General features: G+C 58.6%; 1 protein-coding gene across 1 annotated transcript in view; it reads right to left on the reverse strand.

The window, feature by feature from the left end:
• Nucleotides 1-13,400, reverse strand: part of SLIT1 (slit guidance ligand 1) — a 139,175-nt gene extending 125,775 nt beyond the window's left edge. Inside the window, exon 1 of the mRNA XM_037905500.2 lies at nt 13,163-13,400. Coding sequence (XP_037761428.2) covers nt 13,163-13,341 — 179 coding nt within the window. The 5' untranslated portion in view covers nt 13,342-13,400. The remainder of the gene's footprint in view (nt 1-13,162) is intronic.
• Nucleotides 13,401-17,667: the final 4,267 nt, after the last annotated feature.

Below are 17,667 nucleotides of genomic sequence, written 5' to 3' on the forward strand. Positions count from 1 at the left end.
GAGCGGTAGGGATCTGCGGCCCCAAAGGCGGCTGGGACTGACTCCTGTGGGAAGCCTCGGCACCCCGATATGTTGAATGATCCACATCCATTTGCTCTCCTGAATCCCTGCATCTCCCAGCTTTGCCCCTGCTCCAGTTAGGGAGCCAAGAGGTCCTGTTTCTACTCCAGTCTCCAGCCTGGTGACTCAACCTCGCTTTGCCAAGCCTCAGCTCCATTGGTGCTCTTGCCCTCAGCTGGTGAGCTTGCATTCCTCCGATTTCAGAGCCCAGTGGCCTGAAAATTCATTTCTCTTTTTCTGCTCTACCCATTCCTAGCAGAGTCTCTGTTCCCTAGGGCACTGCCTCTGCTATCTGGAGCTGCGTTTGCATCCAAAATTCATGCCGGGAAAGAAGTCTCAGCAAAGCCTCAGGAAGCCTGAAATGGCCCCGGCCACAGGCCAGGATCTGGGCCAGATCCTCCGGTGCTGTAACTCAGCCTGGCGGCAGCGGGTCCAAGAGAACTACCCTGATACACACCACCAAGGGGTCTTGGTCTCACATAATTTATCTTCTAATTTAAAGCAACACCGTGAATTTAACAGCCATGTTCTCGACAAACCCCTTTCTCTGCCCGAGTTACCAATGGGCCCTCGACGTTAATGCTGGGAGAAATCCAACGCGCCACTCTGGCTGCTCCGAGTCACTTAACCGTCTCTCCAGGCTGGGACAGAGAGATCCAGGGAGCCTGTCTGCCTTTGCTTTAGAGTCAGTTGCACTTTCAGCTTCTTAGCAACAATCTGGGTTTTGGACCCTGCAGGGGAAGAGCCCCTTGCTGGCACTCAACTGGCTTTATTCCTTGTTATTTGAATCTTCGGGAATGTTTCTATGGCCCCTTGGCTTTATGAAAACTCCTTTATAGAGAGTTAAAAAGGCAGGGCCCCATTTAAGCTGAGGGTGCTGAGCACACCTCGGAAGGGCACAGAACCACGCAGGATTGGGCCCTACTAGGGGATGCAGACTCTGTTCCAGCATTTGCCATCTTGCCGTTCTCCCCAATCCACACGCATCCCATTCCCCATCGCTTTAACGCTCCTAGCGATGAGCCAAAACAGAGCCCTGGCTCTGTACAGACTAAACCCCACCCAAAGGTGGGCTTCTCTTCCTTCGGGGCAGCCTCTGTACACTGCTCGGTCAGCCAGGAACCTGCACAGAGCTCTGTGATTTCCCATCTCCCAACGCTCGCCTGCTCCATCCTGCGCGGGCTCCATGAGAAACTCCAGCCGTGATACTTCATTACACCCCGGGCAGAGACTGCCTCGCCCCCGCTGCTTCCCAGCATGGGGGGAAACGCTGAAGGAAAGGGAGCATGACAGTAGAAATAAATGCAAATACTGTAATGAGCTGGCTGGAGAGAGAGAGAGAGTGTGTGTGTGCACGTACATGCATGAACCCCCTTGTCACATTTTCAAACAAGCACCTTTGTGTTTCCTCCCTGGCTGCCCTTCTCACCTGGGAGAAGCTCCCTGTAAACATCAGCAAAGCCACCTCACTGTCCTCCTTCAAATCCCTCCTCAAAACTCTCCTTGGCCGTGACGTCTGCACAAAACTCAGCAACGGTTCGGCCACCGGCCTGCTGAGCCCCCCGCCCACCCGCGCCGAGCCCCCCGCCCGCCCACGCTGACTGAGGCTCTCTCATTGTTTCCTGCTACTCCTCCATCTGATCCCCTTGTCTCTCGTCTTTTCACACTTAAATTGCCAGCGCTTTGGGGCAGGGGCTTTCTGTTCTGTGTTTGTCCAGCGCCCGGCCCAATGGGGTCCTACAAGTACTCAACAATAACACCCCCTGCTGGACAGACTCTGAACTGTTCCACCAGACATCACCGCCTCTCTACTGCCAATGGGGATTCTCTCTCAGCTCCTGGGCTTTTGGAGCCAGAGGGCCCGGGTGCTGCCGTTGGTGAAAATCGCAGTGAGGCCGTGCCCAGGGCTGGGCGTGCGGTACGGGGAAGCAGCAGACAGACAAGAGCCTAAACAACCACCAGGTTTTGAGGTGATTGTACAGGCCGACCGATTACAGCTGCGGACAGCTCTCGCTCCCAGGCCTGTGTGGCTCAGAGGAGCCGATGGCGGCAGAGCGGCTCCACTCCGGAGCGAACAATGCAGCAGCACATTTAAGACAAAAATACGTATTTGAAACGGTGCAATAAACCAGGGACGGATCAGACTTTCCCGGGAAACCACCGCTGCTTGGCGTGAAAAGTGGCCACCCGGGGCCAATCCGAGAGGCTTTCATGTCTCTTACCAGTGACTTTTTCCGACATGGGGACAACAGATTCTCCGCAGCCAGCCTCAGCTCCAGTCAATACAAACACAACGTAGTTTTTTAAACTAATATTTTTCCAGCACGCAATTCCATGGGGAGAGAGGCACAGCGTTGCCATGGCGACATATAGACAGCATCTGCCTTGGAAGGAGCTGAAGGGAGAAATGGGAATAGAATTGCAAATTTGCTCAGTCCTGAGGAGGACTCCACGGGAATCCAGCGAGCTGGACTGCAGCAGCCTGGCTGCCAGAGAGAGCCCTGCCCATCGCAGCCCGCGACCCTGGGGCCCCGTCGGGCAGCTCGGCCAGGAGCGGAGCCATGCCGGGTGCTCACTCAGCTGGAAGCTGGTCTCCTATTCCGTCCATCGAGGCCGCCTGAGGAGAAGCACTCCCACGAACAGCCACAGGGCTCCACTCATGTCTGCATCTCCCTCCGTACCCCCCTTGGCAGACACCGCGCGGAGCATCTCCATCCTCAGTGGCAATTCACTGCCAAGCCCTGGCACCCACTCAGTGCATACCCCTTTGTCCAGCGAGCAGGGCCAGCGCCAGCTCTCTCTGCACTTGCCTAGAGCAAGAGAATCCTTGGCAGCTGGCTACGGCATAAGACACTGCAAGCCCTTCACCGGGTCCCAGAGAGAAAGGGGAAATTTCCTCCTCCGAGCTCTCCTGCGCCAGCCCCCACACTGGTGACAACAGCTCTCCCCAACCAGCCCGTGGAGATGGAGCGCGAAGAACCGGGCGTCACTTTGGGCTGAGGTCACCCGTCTGGCTGACCCAGGTAGCGGTGCTGCCGTGACACGCCTCGACTTGGTGCCACGCAACGTCCCTGGAACGACAGCAAATCAACACCCCACACACGGAACAGCTTAACAGCTGCCTGGCTTAGCGGCCCCAAAATGTAGCTAAACGGGGAATCCTCATCGAGCCTGGCTGGTTCCAGGGGGGTCCTGAAGGGTTCTGGGCCCCAGGCTAGTTAATATTTATGCTCTAGTTCAACCCCAGCTACTGGACTTGAAACAGGAATGGACTCGGGGCCGGTCTCTGGCCTGTCCGAGGCAGGAAAACATAAAACCAGCCCTGAGAAAGTCTGCAGATGACACAACGACGGGGAAAGTGGCTCATAATGCAGAGGTCACGGACACAATCCGGATCACGTGGGACGCTGGGTGCAAGCAAACAATGTGTGTTTTCATGGGGCTAAATGCAAAGTCATACATGTAGGAATGAAGAACGCAGGCCATGCTTATAGGATGGGGGATTCTGTCCTGGGAAGCAGGGATTCTGACAGAGATTTGGGGTCCTGGTGGGTAACCAGCTAAACACGGGCTCCCAAGTGTGATGCTGTGGCCAAAAGGGCTAGTGCGATCCTGGGATGCAGAAATATGGGAACCTCGAGGAGGAGTGGAGACGTTATTTTCCCTCTGTATCTGGCAGTGGTGCGACCGCTGCTGGGATCCTGTGTCCTGTTCTGGTGTCCACAACTGAAGAAGAATTTAAAGAAGAGCCACAAGAATGATTAAAGGATTGGAAAATCTGCCTTGCAGCGAGAGATTCACGGAGCTCAGTCCAGTCAGCTGAACAAAGAGAAGGTGAAGGGGGGACGTGGTCACAGACTATAAATACCTACATGGGGAACAGAAATGTGGCAGTACAGGGCTCTTCACTCCAGCAGAAGAATTATAAGAAGACCCAGTGGCTGAAAGCTGAGTAGACAATTTCAGACTAGAAATAAGGCGTGCCGAGGGGCATCACCCCAGGAAGAGCTGACCACAGGCTGGGGGCGCATCTCCATTGCGGGAAAGGTTTAAATCAGGATTGGATGTTTTTCTAGACGTTATGCTCTAGTTCAACCCCGGCTACTGGACTTGAAACAGGAATGGACTCGGGGCAGGTCTCTGGCCTGTCCTAGGCAGGCGGTCAGCCTAGATCAGAGGTGGGCAAACTATGGTCCGCGGGCCACAGAGGGGAGGGGTTAGGTAGTGGGTGGGGTCCCGGGGGGAGAGGTTGGGGGGGTCCCAGGAGGGGGTGGTCAGGGGACAAGGAGCAAGGGGGGTTGGATGGGTCAGGGATTCTGAGGGGGGCAGTCAGGGGCAGGAAGTGGGAGGAGGCAGGGGCCAGGCTGTTTGGGGGGCACAGCCTTCCCTACCCGGCCCTCCATACAGTTTCGCATCCCGATGTGGCCCTCGGGCCAAAAAGTTTGCCCACCCCTGACCTAGATTATCACAATGGGCCCTTCTGGCCTTAAAAGCTACCCATCTATGTCCTGCCCTCCCACATAAGTGTCTGGCCGCCTCTGAGCCAACAGCTAAACACTTCAAAAGCAAAACCAAATACAAAAATCACGCAGACGCGATTCACCAACCCCCAGCGAATGGCTGCTCGGACAGCAGCATCGGAGCCCTGCGCGGCTTCTCTGGCTGACGGCCAGCACCCCGCTCGGGCAGAAGAGGGGCGGCTTTCTACAGAAGGTCTCAAAGAACGAAAATTAACAGGCCAGGAGAACGTCCCCATCTGGCCACGATGTTCTAAAGCAGTCCAGGCACCGGGGAGCTCCCAGCGCGGGTTAACACGGTCGTGCTGAGGCCGCCTGCCAGGCCCTTCGGCAAAGCCGTCTTGCAGCGCTGCCAAAGGCGTGGGCAGGAGCCCAGGAGGCAGCCTTGCAAATCTCAATGCACGATTCCGGTGCGTCCTTTCCTCCGCAACGTGAGCCTCTCGGATTCGTCCCCAGAGGGCTGATTCAGAGGCCCCTTGACCTTTCAGTCCTGGTGCAGGAGGAAGAGGCTCGGAGATGGCCTGGACTCTGCCATCCTGTCTAGGCAAGCTCCTAGAGCCCTACCCGGCACAGCCCCAGTCAGTGCTGCCAGCGTACCCGGCTTGCGGCCGCCCTGCTTTTGGAGAGAGCAACGTGACGCTGGAAAGCCAACTTGCGCCATTCTGGCCTTTCTAGCTCCTCTTTCTCTGATGCTCACAGACTCAGAGACTTTACGGCCAGAAGGGACCATTGTGATCACCAAGTCTGACCTCCTGCACGTCGCAGGCCTCGGGCACCCAGGTCTCTCCTTTCCCCAGTAAAAGAAGAGCAACGTGAACAGGTGACAACCCACCTTGCACACAGCGAAGCCATGACCCCACTGATGCCAGGCTGCGTGAGAAAACCACGGCTGGGATTCCCGGGCCATTAGCTGAGCCGCTGTGAACATTGCACAAAGGAAAAATAAACACGAGGACAAAGTTCCTCTTCTGCCCGGCCTTCTTGCTCCGTGAAGGCTGCAGATCTGCAAGAGCCGCACACGCTCCTGGGCTGCGGACGTGAGGGGGTGAGTGACACTGACCAGCAAAGGGGAAGGATTTCGCGCCCTCCGGAGGCGCTGGTCCGAGGGAATGGAACAGCCCAGCCTGGGCTGGGCGAAGGGGGGTCTGTTGGACAGACACGGGCTGTTTCTCCGCGGTGCTGACCATCCGCAGCCCCCACTCAGCTCAGTATTTATGGTGATTTGTACCAGGGTCGTGCCTAGGACCCTGCTGCGCTAGACGCTGCACAAACACAGAGCAAAACCTGGCCCCCGCCCCATGGGACGCTTGGGAAAGTCACTAGAAAGGCCCCAGGAAAGTAACTTTCTTTCCCCCAAAGGCGAGGGAGACCGAATAGAGCCGTGCCGCTTAACGAACGGCCCTGTCCCTGAGCCCCAATTAACATTATTAGGCGCACACGTCTCTACACAGCAGCGTCCAGGAGGCGCACACAGGGCTTAGAAATACACTGAGCTTTCACGAGAGGCTCAGCTCTCCACCCTCCCGCAGCTGCAGCTCCTCTCCCGGCTGGATCCAGACCAGATGGCAGGAGTCCAAGAAAAGAAGATCGGCAGAATTCACAACTCTGCTAGGGAAAGGCAAGTCACCGGCCCAGATCTCCACTGGCTAAAACCCACGTGGCTGCACTGCCTATAGCTGAGGGTCAGTCCAGAGAGGCGGCTCCGGCATTAGATCCCAGAGCCAAGGGAGGCTAAGGGCTCCCCCAGCAGAACAAAGGGACCAATGGGCCATGAAATGCCAGGACAGAAGGCCGCAGACTGGCTGATGACATGACAGCAGGGAAGCAAATAGCTGAAGGGCCTTCCTGGGAGAGAGGTGAGAAGGGCTACCTGGGAGATACAGGGCTATTTGCCTTGAGCAAGGGTGGAGCAATCTGGCCTAGTTCGTTACCTGCTAATTAAACCCAAAGTTTCCATTGATTACGGGAAGCAGGAGCCAAATGAAAGCAGCCCCCCAGTCTGAAGGTGCAGCACGCTGGGTGGAGTGCTGACGGGGAGTGTGCCCCCCCAGACCCACACATCAGGGCCTCCCTGCCTCAACTTCCCCCGCCACTCCCAGACCCAACAAGCAGAGCACCCCCGGGGACTCTCCTCAAGCTGCACCAGGCAGTGAGAGGGGCTGGGGACCCCAGTGGCTCTGCCTAGCTGCGCCCCATCGCAGACCCCTCCAGACTCAGCCACAGCAGCCGGCTGCGACATTAACTGCCAACAGGGGTCCCCTTGGAGTGCCAGCAGGTGCCCCCAGACCACAGGAAGGTGGCAGGTGCATAGGGCCGAATTCACAGCTGGCAAAAACAGGCGCAGCTCCACTGAGCCCAATGGGCTTTGACACACTCAGCCCAGCAATTAATGTGGCCCATGGACGCGATACAGGGCCGGCTCCTGGTTTCTCTTGGCCCCGTGTGCTGGAAAATTTATAGGGCTCCATCAGACCCCTACAGCATATGCATCTGATGGGGGGGCAGCTGGCCAGGTGGGGGACTTTGGCGAAGAATTGGCATTTTCCCAGCATGCCCACTCCCTGCCCCCTCTCCACACGGCTCCTGGGGGAGTTCAGGAGACCCCTTCACAGAAGGACCCCACTGGGGGCAGAGAATGGGGGCAGGCCTGTCCCACTGTTAATACAGCTCCCAGGTATAAATGCCATGTGCCCAAGGCGCGTCAGGAATCAGGCCCCATTGGGCTAGGCGGCCCCATGGAGTTTACCGGCTCCAAACAGCTTGTGAGCTGCCGTGCCAAGGAGTGACAGAGCAGAAGGAGAAGTCGGCTGCACAGAGCCCCAAAGCCTAGGGCATGGGGCTGGGAAAACCCACAAGCGGCGCCTGCGAGAGATGAGAGCTCTCAGCCCAGCTCAGCCCAGGGCTCCAAGCATGCCAACGGCTCAGTACGAGACGCTGCGCGTGGCAGGCTCTGGGGCAGAAGTGGAGAGAGTCCAAGCTCTTGACGCCGGAGTCCATCGTAAGTGCCAGGGCTGCCGACCACAGGGGCTCTCTGCAGAGGCGGGTGCTGGCTGCAGTCATAGGGGGGATGCTGGGCTGGATCCACTGAATGAGGAACGTCACCCGTGGGACTGTTTCCAGCTCAGGAGTCAGAGCCCCGCGTAGGAGAATGCCTTACGCCCCTGAACAGACGGGGGGGACTGCAGCGGGAGAGGCACTGAGACCGGCCGCTCCCAGAGATGCCGGTGGGCGCGCCTCTCGTGGCTGTCAGCGTCACCCGCTGCCCATGCTCCGAGCGCACGGACGGGCGGGGGGCTAGAGAATGGATGCTGTGGGTCCTGCCGAGCTCCCAGAGGGACGAGCCTGGGGCTGTGCCGGACCAGAGTGTCTGTGCAAACCCAGCCCCGCGCCCCCCGCCCCAAGGCTTAGTAAAGGGTGGTTCGGTCATTAGAGCTTCCCTGTGTCCACAGCTCGTGGCAGCCCTGTCACCGCGTGGCGTAATCATCACGGCTCCGAGGATCATTACAGCAGGAGACGAGAAAATCCCATTAAAGGGGCGCCCTGCAGTGCTGCTGGCAGGGCCAAGGGCTGCGCTCACACCGGGGCAGGCGCAGGAGGCTGGCTGCCATTCCTGACAAGCCCCTGACCTCATTAGGCTCAATCCCAGTAAATGAATTGGTCTGGGGAAGGACTGGTAATGAGAGGCACGGTTCCAGCATGGGTCTCTCACAGAGAGCGCTCCATGGGACTGTGGCAGCCTCATCAGGCCGGCCACGCTGAGCCCAGCTAGCCCAGGGTCCTGTCTTCTGACGGGATGGGGCCAAGTGCCCCAGAGGGAATGAACAGACCAGGGAATCATCGCATGATCCATCCCCTGTCACCATTCCCAGCTTCTGGCAAACAGAGGCTAGGGACACCCAGAGCATGGGGTTGCATCCCTGATCATTTTGGCTAATAGCTGTTGATGGACCAGACCTCCAGGAATTTATCTAGTTCTTTTTTGAACCCTGTTATACTTTTGGCCTTCAACACCCCCTGGCAAGGAGTTCCACAGGTTGACTGTGTGTTGTGTGAAGCACTTCCCTGTGTTTGTTTTAAACGTGCTGCCTGTTGATTTCATTCGGGCAACCCCTGGTTCATTTGTTATGTGAAGGAGTAAATAACACTTCCCTGTTCACTGTCTCCACCCCATCACAATTTTATTGACCTCGATCACATCCCCTGTAGTCCTCTCTTTGCCAAGCTGAAAAGCCCCAGGCTTTTCAATCTCTCCTCATACCTGAGCTGTTCCATCCCCCTAATCACTTTTGTTGTCCTTCTTTGTACTTTTTCTAATTCTAATATATCTTTCTTGAGATGGGGCCTCCAGAACTGAATGCAGTGTTCACGGTGTGGGCGTGCCCTGGATTTCTATAGTGGCATTTCTGTCGTATTATCTCTCCCTTTCCTACAGGTTTCTACCATTCTCTTAAAGAAAAGGAGTACTTGTGGCACCTTAGAGACTAACCAATTTATTTGAGCATGAGCTTTCGTGAGCTACAGCTCACTTCATCGGATGCATACTGTGGAAAGTACAGAAGACATTTTTATACACACAAACCATGAAAAAAATGAGTGATTATCACTACAAAAGGTTTTCTCTCCCCCCACCCCACTCTCCTGCTGGTAATAGCTTATGTAAAGTGATCACTCTCCTTACAATACAGACTAACACGGCTGTTACTCTGAAACCTGTCATTCTCTTAGCTTTTTTGACGGCCGCTGCACATTGAGCAGATGTTTTCAGAGAACTCTCCAAGGTGACTCCAAGATCTCTCTCTTGAGTGGGAACAGCTAATTTAGACCTCTTCATATTGTATGTACAGTCGGGATGATGTTTTCCAATGTGCATCGCTTTGCGTTTATCAACACTGAATTTCATCTGCCGTTTTGTTGCCCAGTCACCCTGGTTTGTGAGATCCCTTTGTAGCTCTTCGCAGTCTGCCTGGGACTTAACTACCTTGAGTAGTTTTGTATCATCTGAAAATTTTGCCACCTCACTGTTTACCCCTTTTACCAGATCACTTATGAATATGTTAAATAGGACTGAGCCCAGCACAGACCCCTGGGGGACACCACTATTTACCTCTCTCCAGTCTGAAAACTGACCATTTATCCCTACCCTTTGTTTCCAATCTTTTAATCAGTTACCGATCCATGAGAGGATCTTCCCTCTCATCCCATGACAGCTGACTTTGCTTAAGAGCCTTTGCTGAGGGAACTTGTCAAAGGCTTTCTGAAAATCTAAGTACACTATATCCACTGGATCACCCTTGTCGACCCCCTCAAAGAATTCTAGTAGATTGGTGAGGCATGATTTCCCTTTACAAGAACCATGTTGACTCGTCCCCAACAAATTATGTTCATCTATCTATGTGTCTGACAATTTTGTTCTTTACTATAGTTTCAACCAGTTTTCCTGGCACTGAAGTTAGACTTACTGGCCTGTAATTGCTGGGATCACCTCTGGAGCCTTTTGAAAAAGGTCCCGTAGACACCCAGGGCATGCTGGGACAGCTCTCTGCAGCCATTCACACTCTAAGCTCCTCTGCACACAGCCCATGCCCTTCCTTTGTTCCTGCCGCAGATCCAAGCCCGTTAGCAACAAAGCCCTGCACCCAGTGAGAGAGCCAGCCCTGTGATGCCCCTCACTGGCACTGACAGTCACCCACCCCACTCCAGAGTTTGGGAAAGGCTCCAACAGCCCCTCCTGCCCACACACCTCCTCACACTGAAACCAAGGGTCTCCCCTAGAGTCACCCCCGAGCCATCTGGGGAGCTGGCTCTGCACCTGAGCTGGTGAGCCCCCAGACAGGTGGGGAGTCACAGGGAGAGCGCACACCCCAGCAAAGACTCACAGGGGCCATGCACACCTGAAAGAGTCACAATCCCAGAGTAACTAGACATTCCTGCTAAAATGTTAACAACCATGACACTTATGCCACTGCCATCGTTAGGTTCCAGGGTTATCATTCCATTCTGAGGTGTGAGGGTAGTTCCCAGGTCCCAGAGCTGCTCTTTCCCACAGCCTGCAGACTCCATGGCCCAGCCCTGTATCGGGATCACAGTCCCAAGGCTAGGCATGTAATACGGATCTAACGCCAAAGCTGTAATTCTGGGGCCAGAGACGTGCACCCCCTCCCCTCCCAGTCCAGAGTCTGTGCCGATGCAGCAGGACAGGCTGTGCATGGAGGCTGAGTGCTGACAGGCCAGGGTGGTGTCTGCCTTGTGCCATGCAGAGAAGATTAACGAAAGCAGCCATGTCTCCCATCACTTCCTGCTGGGTCAGCCGCAGGTGGCCAAGGAGCAGAGGGGAAGCCCAGAGGAGCTGTGGAGACATTGAGATGCCCCAAGACACCCATTTCCTGGGAGCCTGGCACCCGGAGCTGATGCACACAAACTAGGGGTCACCAAGTGACATTACTAGGCAGCAGGTTTAAAACAAACACAAGGAAGTGTTTCCTCACCCAATGCACTCTCAGTCAGCCTAGGGAGCTCTTTGCCAGAGGATGTTGTGAAGGCCAAGACTATAACAGGGTTCAAAAAAGAACTAGATCAGTTCCTGGCGGACAGATCCATCAAAGACTATTAGTCAGGATGGGCAGGGACGATGTCCCTGGCCTCTGTTTGCCAGAAGCTGGAATGGGCGAGAGGGGATGGATCCCTTGATGATTCCCTGTTCTGTTCATTCCCTCTGGGGCCCCTGGCATTGGCCAGGGTCGGAAGACAGGACACAGGGCTCGATGGACCTTTGGTCTGACCCACTCTGGCCGCTCTTATGTTTCACCCACTTTACAAATCTCCCTGCCACGCTTGCCGGAGTCATCCTCAGCTGAGCTGCACTGGCTCACCCCAGGGCAGGACTTACCCTAGTGCGTTCAATGCAGATGAGGCCTCCTCTCCGCCTGGAACAGACTTAGGTCCCCGGTGGGGTTGCCCGGCCACCGGGCTAAGTGGGAGCAGCTGAGCAGGCTGCCAGCCAGACACTGTGGCACACCAGGTCTAGGATGGCAATAACTGGCCAAGCAGAGACTTCGTGCTCCAGCCCCCGCCCCGGTTCAGATCCTGGGCAGGGGCCCAGGGCTGGACCCTCAAGCAGACCAGCAGAGCTGCAGGGGCGGAATTCGCACTGGAGGCAGGTCAGGATGGGGGGTACCCCAGAGCTGGGGGGGCGAGGGGTGGGCAGGGACAGCAGGTGACTGAGGGGCAGGCAGAGCCCAGCTCACAACCCCCAGCAGATCCAGCCCTGCCCCTTCTCTGCCGGTGCTCCCGCAGGGAACACCCCTCCGGAGAACCCAGGACTGCGCTGGAGAAGGGGGGGCGGCCCTCATGGGCTTCCCCCGGGGGTCGGGGGCTGGCCCGGGCAGGGCGGACCGCCGGGGGGCGTCCACCGGAGGTGCCGGGGAAACTCCCCGAGGACAAAGGGCGACGCTGGCTCGCTGGAGCTCGCCCCCCTCCGGACCGGAGCCCCACGTCCTGCCCCGCGGAGCCCGGCTCCGCTCCCGACCCGGCTCTCGGGGATGCCCCCGGCGGGGAGCGCACTGCAGGCGGGAGGGGGCCGGGCCCTCGCCCCGGGATTTGCAGTTACAGGCCGGGCAGCCCCCCGGCTCGTCTAGACTGGGGGGCTGCAAACTGGGCTGAGCCGGGCCCCCGGCAGCCCCGCTCCGACGCAGCTCAGCCCTCCCTGAGACCCCCGGAGCAGGGCGCTGCCCTGGGGCTGCCTCGTCGTTCCCATCCGCTGCTGCGCCCGGCTGCCTGTCCCCGGGGGGTCCCATGTCCCCCGCGGGGCCCCTCCAGCCCGCTGCCGCCCGCCCCTGGGCTGGGGGTCCCCGGCGCAGCGAAAGAGGGGCACGGGCTGGCTCGGACACTGCGCCCCGCGCTGGGCGGCGCGGGTTTAATAGGAGAGAGGTTTACCCGGAGCCCGCGGGTCTGTGGGGAGCCCGGGACCCCGTTACCCAGCCAGCCCCCCGGCGCAAACGGCGTGGGAACGCGCGGGGAGGGAGCGTGGGACGGACACCGGGGGAGCCCCGAAAGCCAGAGCTCCCCGGCGGGCTCCGCATGACACAACGGGGGGCCGGGGGCTGGCGCCCGCGTGTGCGCGGCTGGAGAGCGCGGAGATCCACGCGTGTGCGCGGCGGGGTCCCGCTCCGACGCCCTCCCACAGCCCCACGCGCGGAGACACAGACGCAGCCGCCCCCCCCCGCTCCGTAACAAAGACAATTGGAGGCTGGCTCGGGAGCTTCAGGACAAAAATCCCGGTCTGGCTCCCCCGCCCCCTTTTGTGCGCCCCGCGCCGGGACTGTCACCCCGCCGGGGTCCCTGCAAACCCGCTGCAGGGCGCCTTCCCCGGCCCCAGCCCGACCCCACCCATGGGGGGTGAGTAGCTGTGACGCCAGGCTGGAAGGGGGGCGCTACAAAAGCAGGCGCCCCAGACACAGGGGCTGCCCCGGGGGCAGGGAGCGGCGCGGGGGGGGGCACGGGGGCTGCCCCGAGGGCAGGGAGCGGAAGGGGGGAGACACAGGGGCTGCCCCGAGGGCAGGGAGCGGCGCGGGGGGGTCCGTACTCACAGGCGCTCCGTGCTGCGCGGGATGTTTCTGGGGACGCCCCCGAGCCCGGTGCCGTGGCAGTCCACGCTGGTCCCGCTGCAGGTGCAGAGCGCGGGGCAGCCGGCGGCCCGCACCCCGCACACCGCCGCCCAGGCCAGCAGCCAGCCGCCGGCTCGCCGCCACCTGCCCTGCGGAGCCATGCCGGGCTCGGAGCCGCGCCGCCGCCGCCCAGCGCCCTCCCGAGCCAGCGGCGTCTGAGCGGCGGGCTCGGGGCGCGGGGAACGCGCGAGCTCCGCGCCCCCCGGCCCGGCCGGCTCCGCCCCCGCGCCAGCCCCTCGCCGCGCCCCGCCGAGCGGCCCCCTGCGCGGGGCGCCCCGCCCCGGCCCGGCCCGGCCCGGCCCGCACACAAAGGCGGCCCGCGGCGGGGAGCTGCCCCCTGCGCCTCCGAGGGGCTCGGCTGGGGGGCTGCGGGGGGAGGGGGCAGGTTGGCCGCCGCCCCCCACGGGGGGCTCCAGGGTCTGGGCCGTGTAATGGCCCCAGGCGGAGCCTGGCCCTGCGGGGGACAGGGCGCGGGGGCCAGAGGGTCATGGCCTGGGAACAGCAGAGGCGCTGCCCTGAGCCGCCTGCCAGGCCCCTTGCCTGGCGCTGCCCAGGTTGACTGCGCCTTTGGTTTGTCTTAAACCCGCGGCCTGGCAACGTCATTGGGTGACCCCTGGTTCTTGTGTTACGGGAAGGGGTAAACAACACTCCCCTGTTCAGGTCTCAGAGCAGCACCCTGTTAGTCTGCACCCGCAAAAAGAACAGGAGGACTTGTGGCACCTTAGAGACTAACCAATTTATTTGAGCATGAGTGAAAAACACAGTGGGGAGATTTATACACACAGAGAACATGAGACAATGGGTGTTACCATACACACCGTAACCAGAGTGATCAGGTAAAGTGAGCTATTACCAGCAGTTGACAAGAACATGTGAGGAACAGTCAGGGGAGGGGGGGAATAAACATGGGGAAATAGTTTTACTTTGTGTAATGACCCATCCACTCCCAGTCTCTATTAAAACCTAAGTTAATTGTATCCAGTTTGCAAATGAATTCCAATTGAGCAGTTGTGACGAAGTGGGACTGTTCTTAATGTTTCCTCTGAATAGTGTGGGGGTGACTCAGTTCCCCTATGCAGTCCTTAAGTATCTAGGGGGTGGGATAAGGGTGTATGATCGTTGCAGAGCCCTAGAGGGCAGGTGTGTGCAGGGGTCTGGACACAGAGAATGGCCGACACCCTGTTTCCTGGCAACTGATGGCCTGAGCTCTTCCGCCCTGCAAGGTGAGAGCTAAAGGGTTGGAGAACAAAGGAATCAGGTGACCTCCTGGCCCGGGAAAGGGACAAAGCCCAGAGGAGGAGGGGCTGGAGGGACTTTCAGTTTGGGGCTGGCTGGGACATGGAGTGAAGGGCAGACGTGGTTGTCTGGCTCACTGCCCCCCAAAATGGACCCAGCTGAGGGGTCCTGTTCTCTGCACCTGCAAGCTCTGTTTTAGACCATGTTCCTGTCATCTAATAAACCTGTGTTTTACTGGCCGACTGAGAGTCAAGTCTGACTGCGAAGTTGGGGTGCAGGACCCTCTGGCTTCCCCAGGAGCCCTGCCTGAGCGGACTCGCTGTGGGAAGCACACGGAGGGGCAGAGGATGCTGAATGCTCCGAGGTCAGACCCAGGAAGGTGGAAGCCGTGTGAGCTGTGTGTCCTGCAGACAGGCTGCTCACCGGAAGGCGACCGCCCCAGAGTCCTGACTGGCTTCATGGGGAGCAGTTCCAGAGTATCGCCATTGGACTCCGTGACAACTGGTGGCAGCGGTGGGATGTACTGCACCCCGTGGATGGCGCTTCCTGCAGTAAGTGACTGGGGAGCAGTAAAACGAAGGGGGATTGACGAGGACCAGGCGTGCTGAAGGCTCAGAGAGGAGCGGTTTCAGGGGGCGGTAAACCCCTGGGAGTGTGTGACCAGCGAGAAGGACTGTGCAGTAATGGGGTCCCCCTGGGGACTGCAGTGAGCAGGCTCAGGGGTGGAGGAGCCTGCGGCTTGGCCCTGGGAGAGAGAAGGACTTTTGCAGTAACAGGGTTCCCCGGGGGATTGCAGCGAGCGGTCCCAGGGGCGGAGGAGTCTGCAGCTTGACCCTGGCAAAGAGGTGGTGACCTGGAGAAGGGCTGGCACACTAGGGGTTCTCCCTGGAAACCGTGGGGAGCTGAGAGCACACCGGCCTGTGAGTCCACAACAACGTGGGAAGAGCGGAGTGACGGCCTGTCACCATCTCCTGAAGAAGGACATTGTAACCCTGTGCAGAAAGCAAGGGTTGAGCATTGGAAAGGTCACCAAGGCACAGTTAATCGTGCAGCTGGAGGAGGATGACCGCTCTAAGGAACAGATTCCTGACCCAAATGGGGCTATCGCAGGATCTGGGAGCAGCTGGAGTGGTAGCCAGGCATCGCCAAGACTCCTGTCCCCGACCAGACGAGGGTCTTCACGATCGGGTTCCCCATCCGGGGATCGGAGATGCATGGGTTGGAGCTGAGTCCGAGAGAGCAAGAGGACTGTGAGAGACAGCGAGAGCCCGAGAAAGAGCTGCAGAAGCAGCAGCAGCATGAACTGGCGGTGGGGGAGCGGAGAGGCCTAGGGGACCCCCCAGGGGTGAGTGGGGATAGACCCCGGGGGGCCAGTTCCGCAGGGAACCTCGAGACTAAATTGCTGCCCCTGGTTAAGGAGGGGGGGGATGTGGATGCCCACCTCACTGCCTTTGAGCAGGCTGGAGATCTGAACCAGGGGGACCCTGCGGAAAAGCCCCAGTGTCTAGCTCCCTCGCTGGGTCCCAAGGCCGTAGACTCCGTCAGCCAGATGGATGGGGAGGTGGACGGGCTCCCACTCCTGGTCCCAACCTATATGTCTGTGTGGAGTTTCCTGGGGTCGGGCCCCTCGGACCCCCAGGGGGAGCGGAAGGTGATGGTCAATGGGGAGACATTCGTGGGGTGGCGAGATCCTGGGACAGAGAGAACTGTTGTCAGGCCCTGGGTGGTGCAGCCTCAGATGCTGAGGGGCTGTGTGAGCTGGGTAAGGGTCCCAGGGATGAAGCCCCTCGCCCTGCCTACTGCCCAGATCCCTGTGCAGACCCAGGAGGGGTCAGGCTGGCTGGTTGTTGGGGTTCTCCGGGATATCGGCTGCGAGACCCTGTTGTGGGGTGACTGTGTCTCTTTGGGACAGGATCCAGACCCTGCTCCTGTAACTGCCAAGGGTTTGAATTTGAATCCAGGGAACCAATCGGTGGAGAGGGAAATGGTCAGTGAAAATGCAGATGACCTGGCGGGCAGCAGGGAGGAGCGGCTAGGCTCAGGCTACCTGCCTGCCTGTAACCAGACCCCTGGGCTCCCTGCCCCCTTGCACACTGGAGAAGGGGCTCACGCTGGCTCTGATGCTGTGAGGAAAGCAGCGAGCTCGCTGCCTACCCTCACTGGGACAGCAAGGGCAGTGCTGAGCAAGGGGGAAGATAAGACCCCAGCTGAGTGGGGGGAGACACAGGCAGGGCAGGGGATCTGTGGGGAGTGGCAAGGTGCTTGGTAAGGAAAGTCTGGATGAGCCTAGGCAGCCTTGTGAGCCGATGGCTGTGTCTAGTCAGCAGGGTGGGAAGGCGAGGAGAGTGGAAGATGAGTGTCCCTGGCCCTTACCTGTTAGCTGGGTGGAGAATTGGGACAGGGAAGGAAATGTGCCTGTGTCTGTCAGGGGTATTGACTTGCCTATGGAGGGAGCTACCCTGATCTCCAAGCAGTTGTCTGTGACCAGCCCTGTGTGCTGGGACAAGGGGAATGAGATCCCAAGCTGTGTGTCTAGGAAAGGAGAAAGTGTGTCCGGCTCTTCTTTGTCTGTGGAGCAGACAGAAGGGGCCTTTCAGCCTGTGATGGTTGAGGGTCGTGCAGTTGTCTCAGAGTTGGTTCTGGATTCAGCTAAAGCCCAGGAAGGGAAGGGTCCTAAGTTTGGGTCTGCTCAGGAGAATGGCCCTGAAACTAGGTCGCATCCAGTTAGTGTCTATGTAAAATCCCAGAGCCCAGACAATTCTGGTGCTTGTATTTTGCCTGTTGCTAGTGTTTTGTTGGGAAAGGGTGTCGCAACTCTGTCTAGTCAGGGTGAGATCCTAGCCAGGGCACAAGGAGAGCATGAAGGTGTGTGATTGTGTTACCTACTGAGGGTGTGGAAACCTGTAGCAAGAAGGAAAAGATTCCTGAACTTGTGTGTGGCAAAGGGAAGGAGAATGCTTCTGACCTTTTCTCTAGGAAGTCTGTCAGTTTGCCTGAAAGGGGATTGTGTAGGAATCCGCCGGATGGGCCAGAGGTAATTCTGGATATAAGGGAGACCCAGAAAGGGTCTGTTGTTGCTCAGGAAAGTGTTCCTCTAGAGCAAGCCCTAGGTAAAGAGGGTAAGGGCAGAATTTCTGGGGGGGGTGAATTGTTGCATAGAAAAGCCCTAGGGAAAGGAATCCTCATGGAGT

Source organism: Chelonia mydas, chromosome 7 (assembly GCF_015237465.2).
Source record: "Chelonia mydas isolate rCheMyd1 chromosome 7, rCheMyd1.pri.v2, whole genome shotgun sequence".
In the NCBI taxonomy this organism is placed as follows: domain Eukaryota; kingdom Metazoa; phylum Chordata; order Testudines; family Cheloniidae; genus Chelonia; species Chelonia mydas.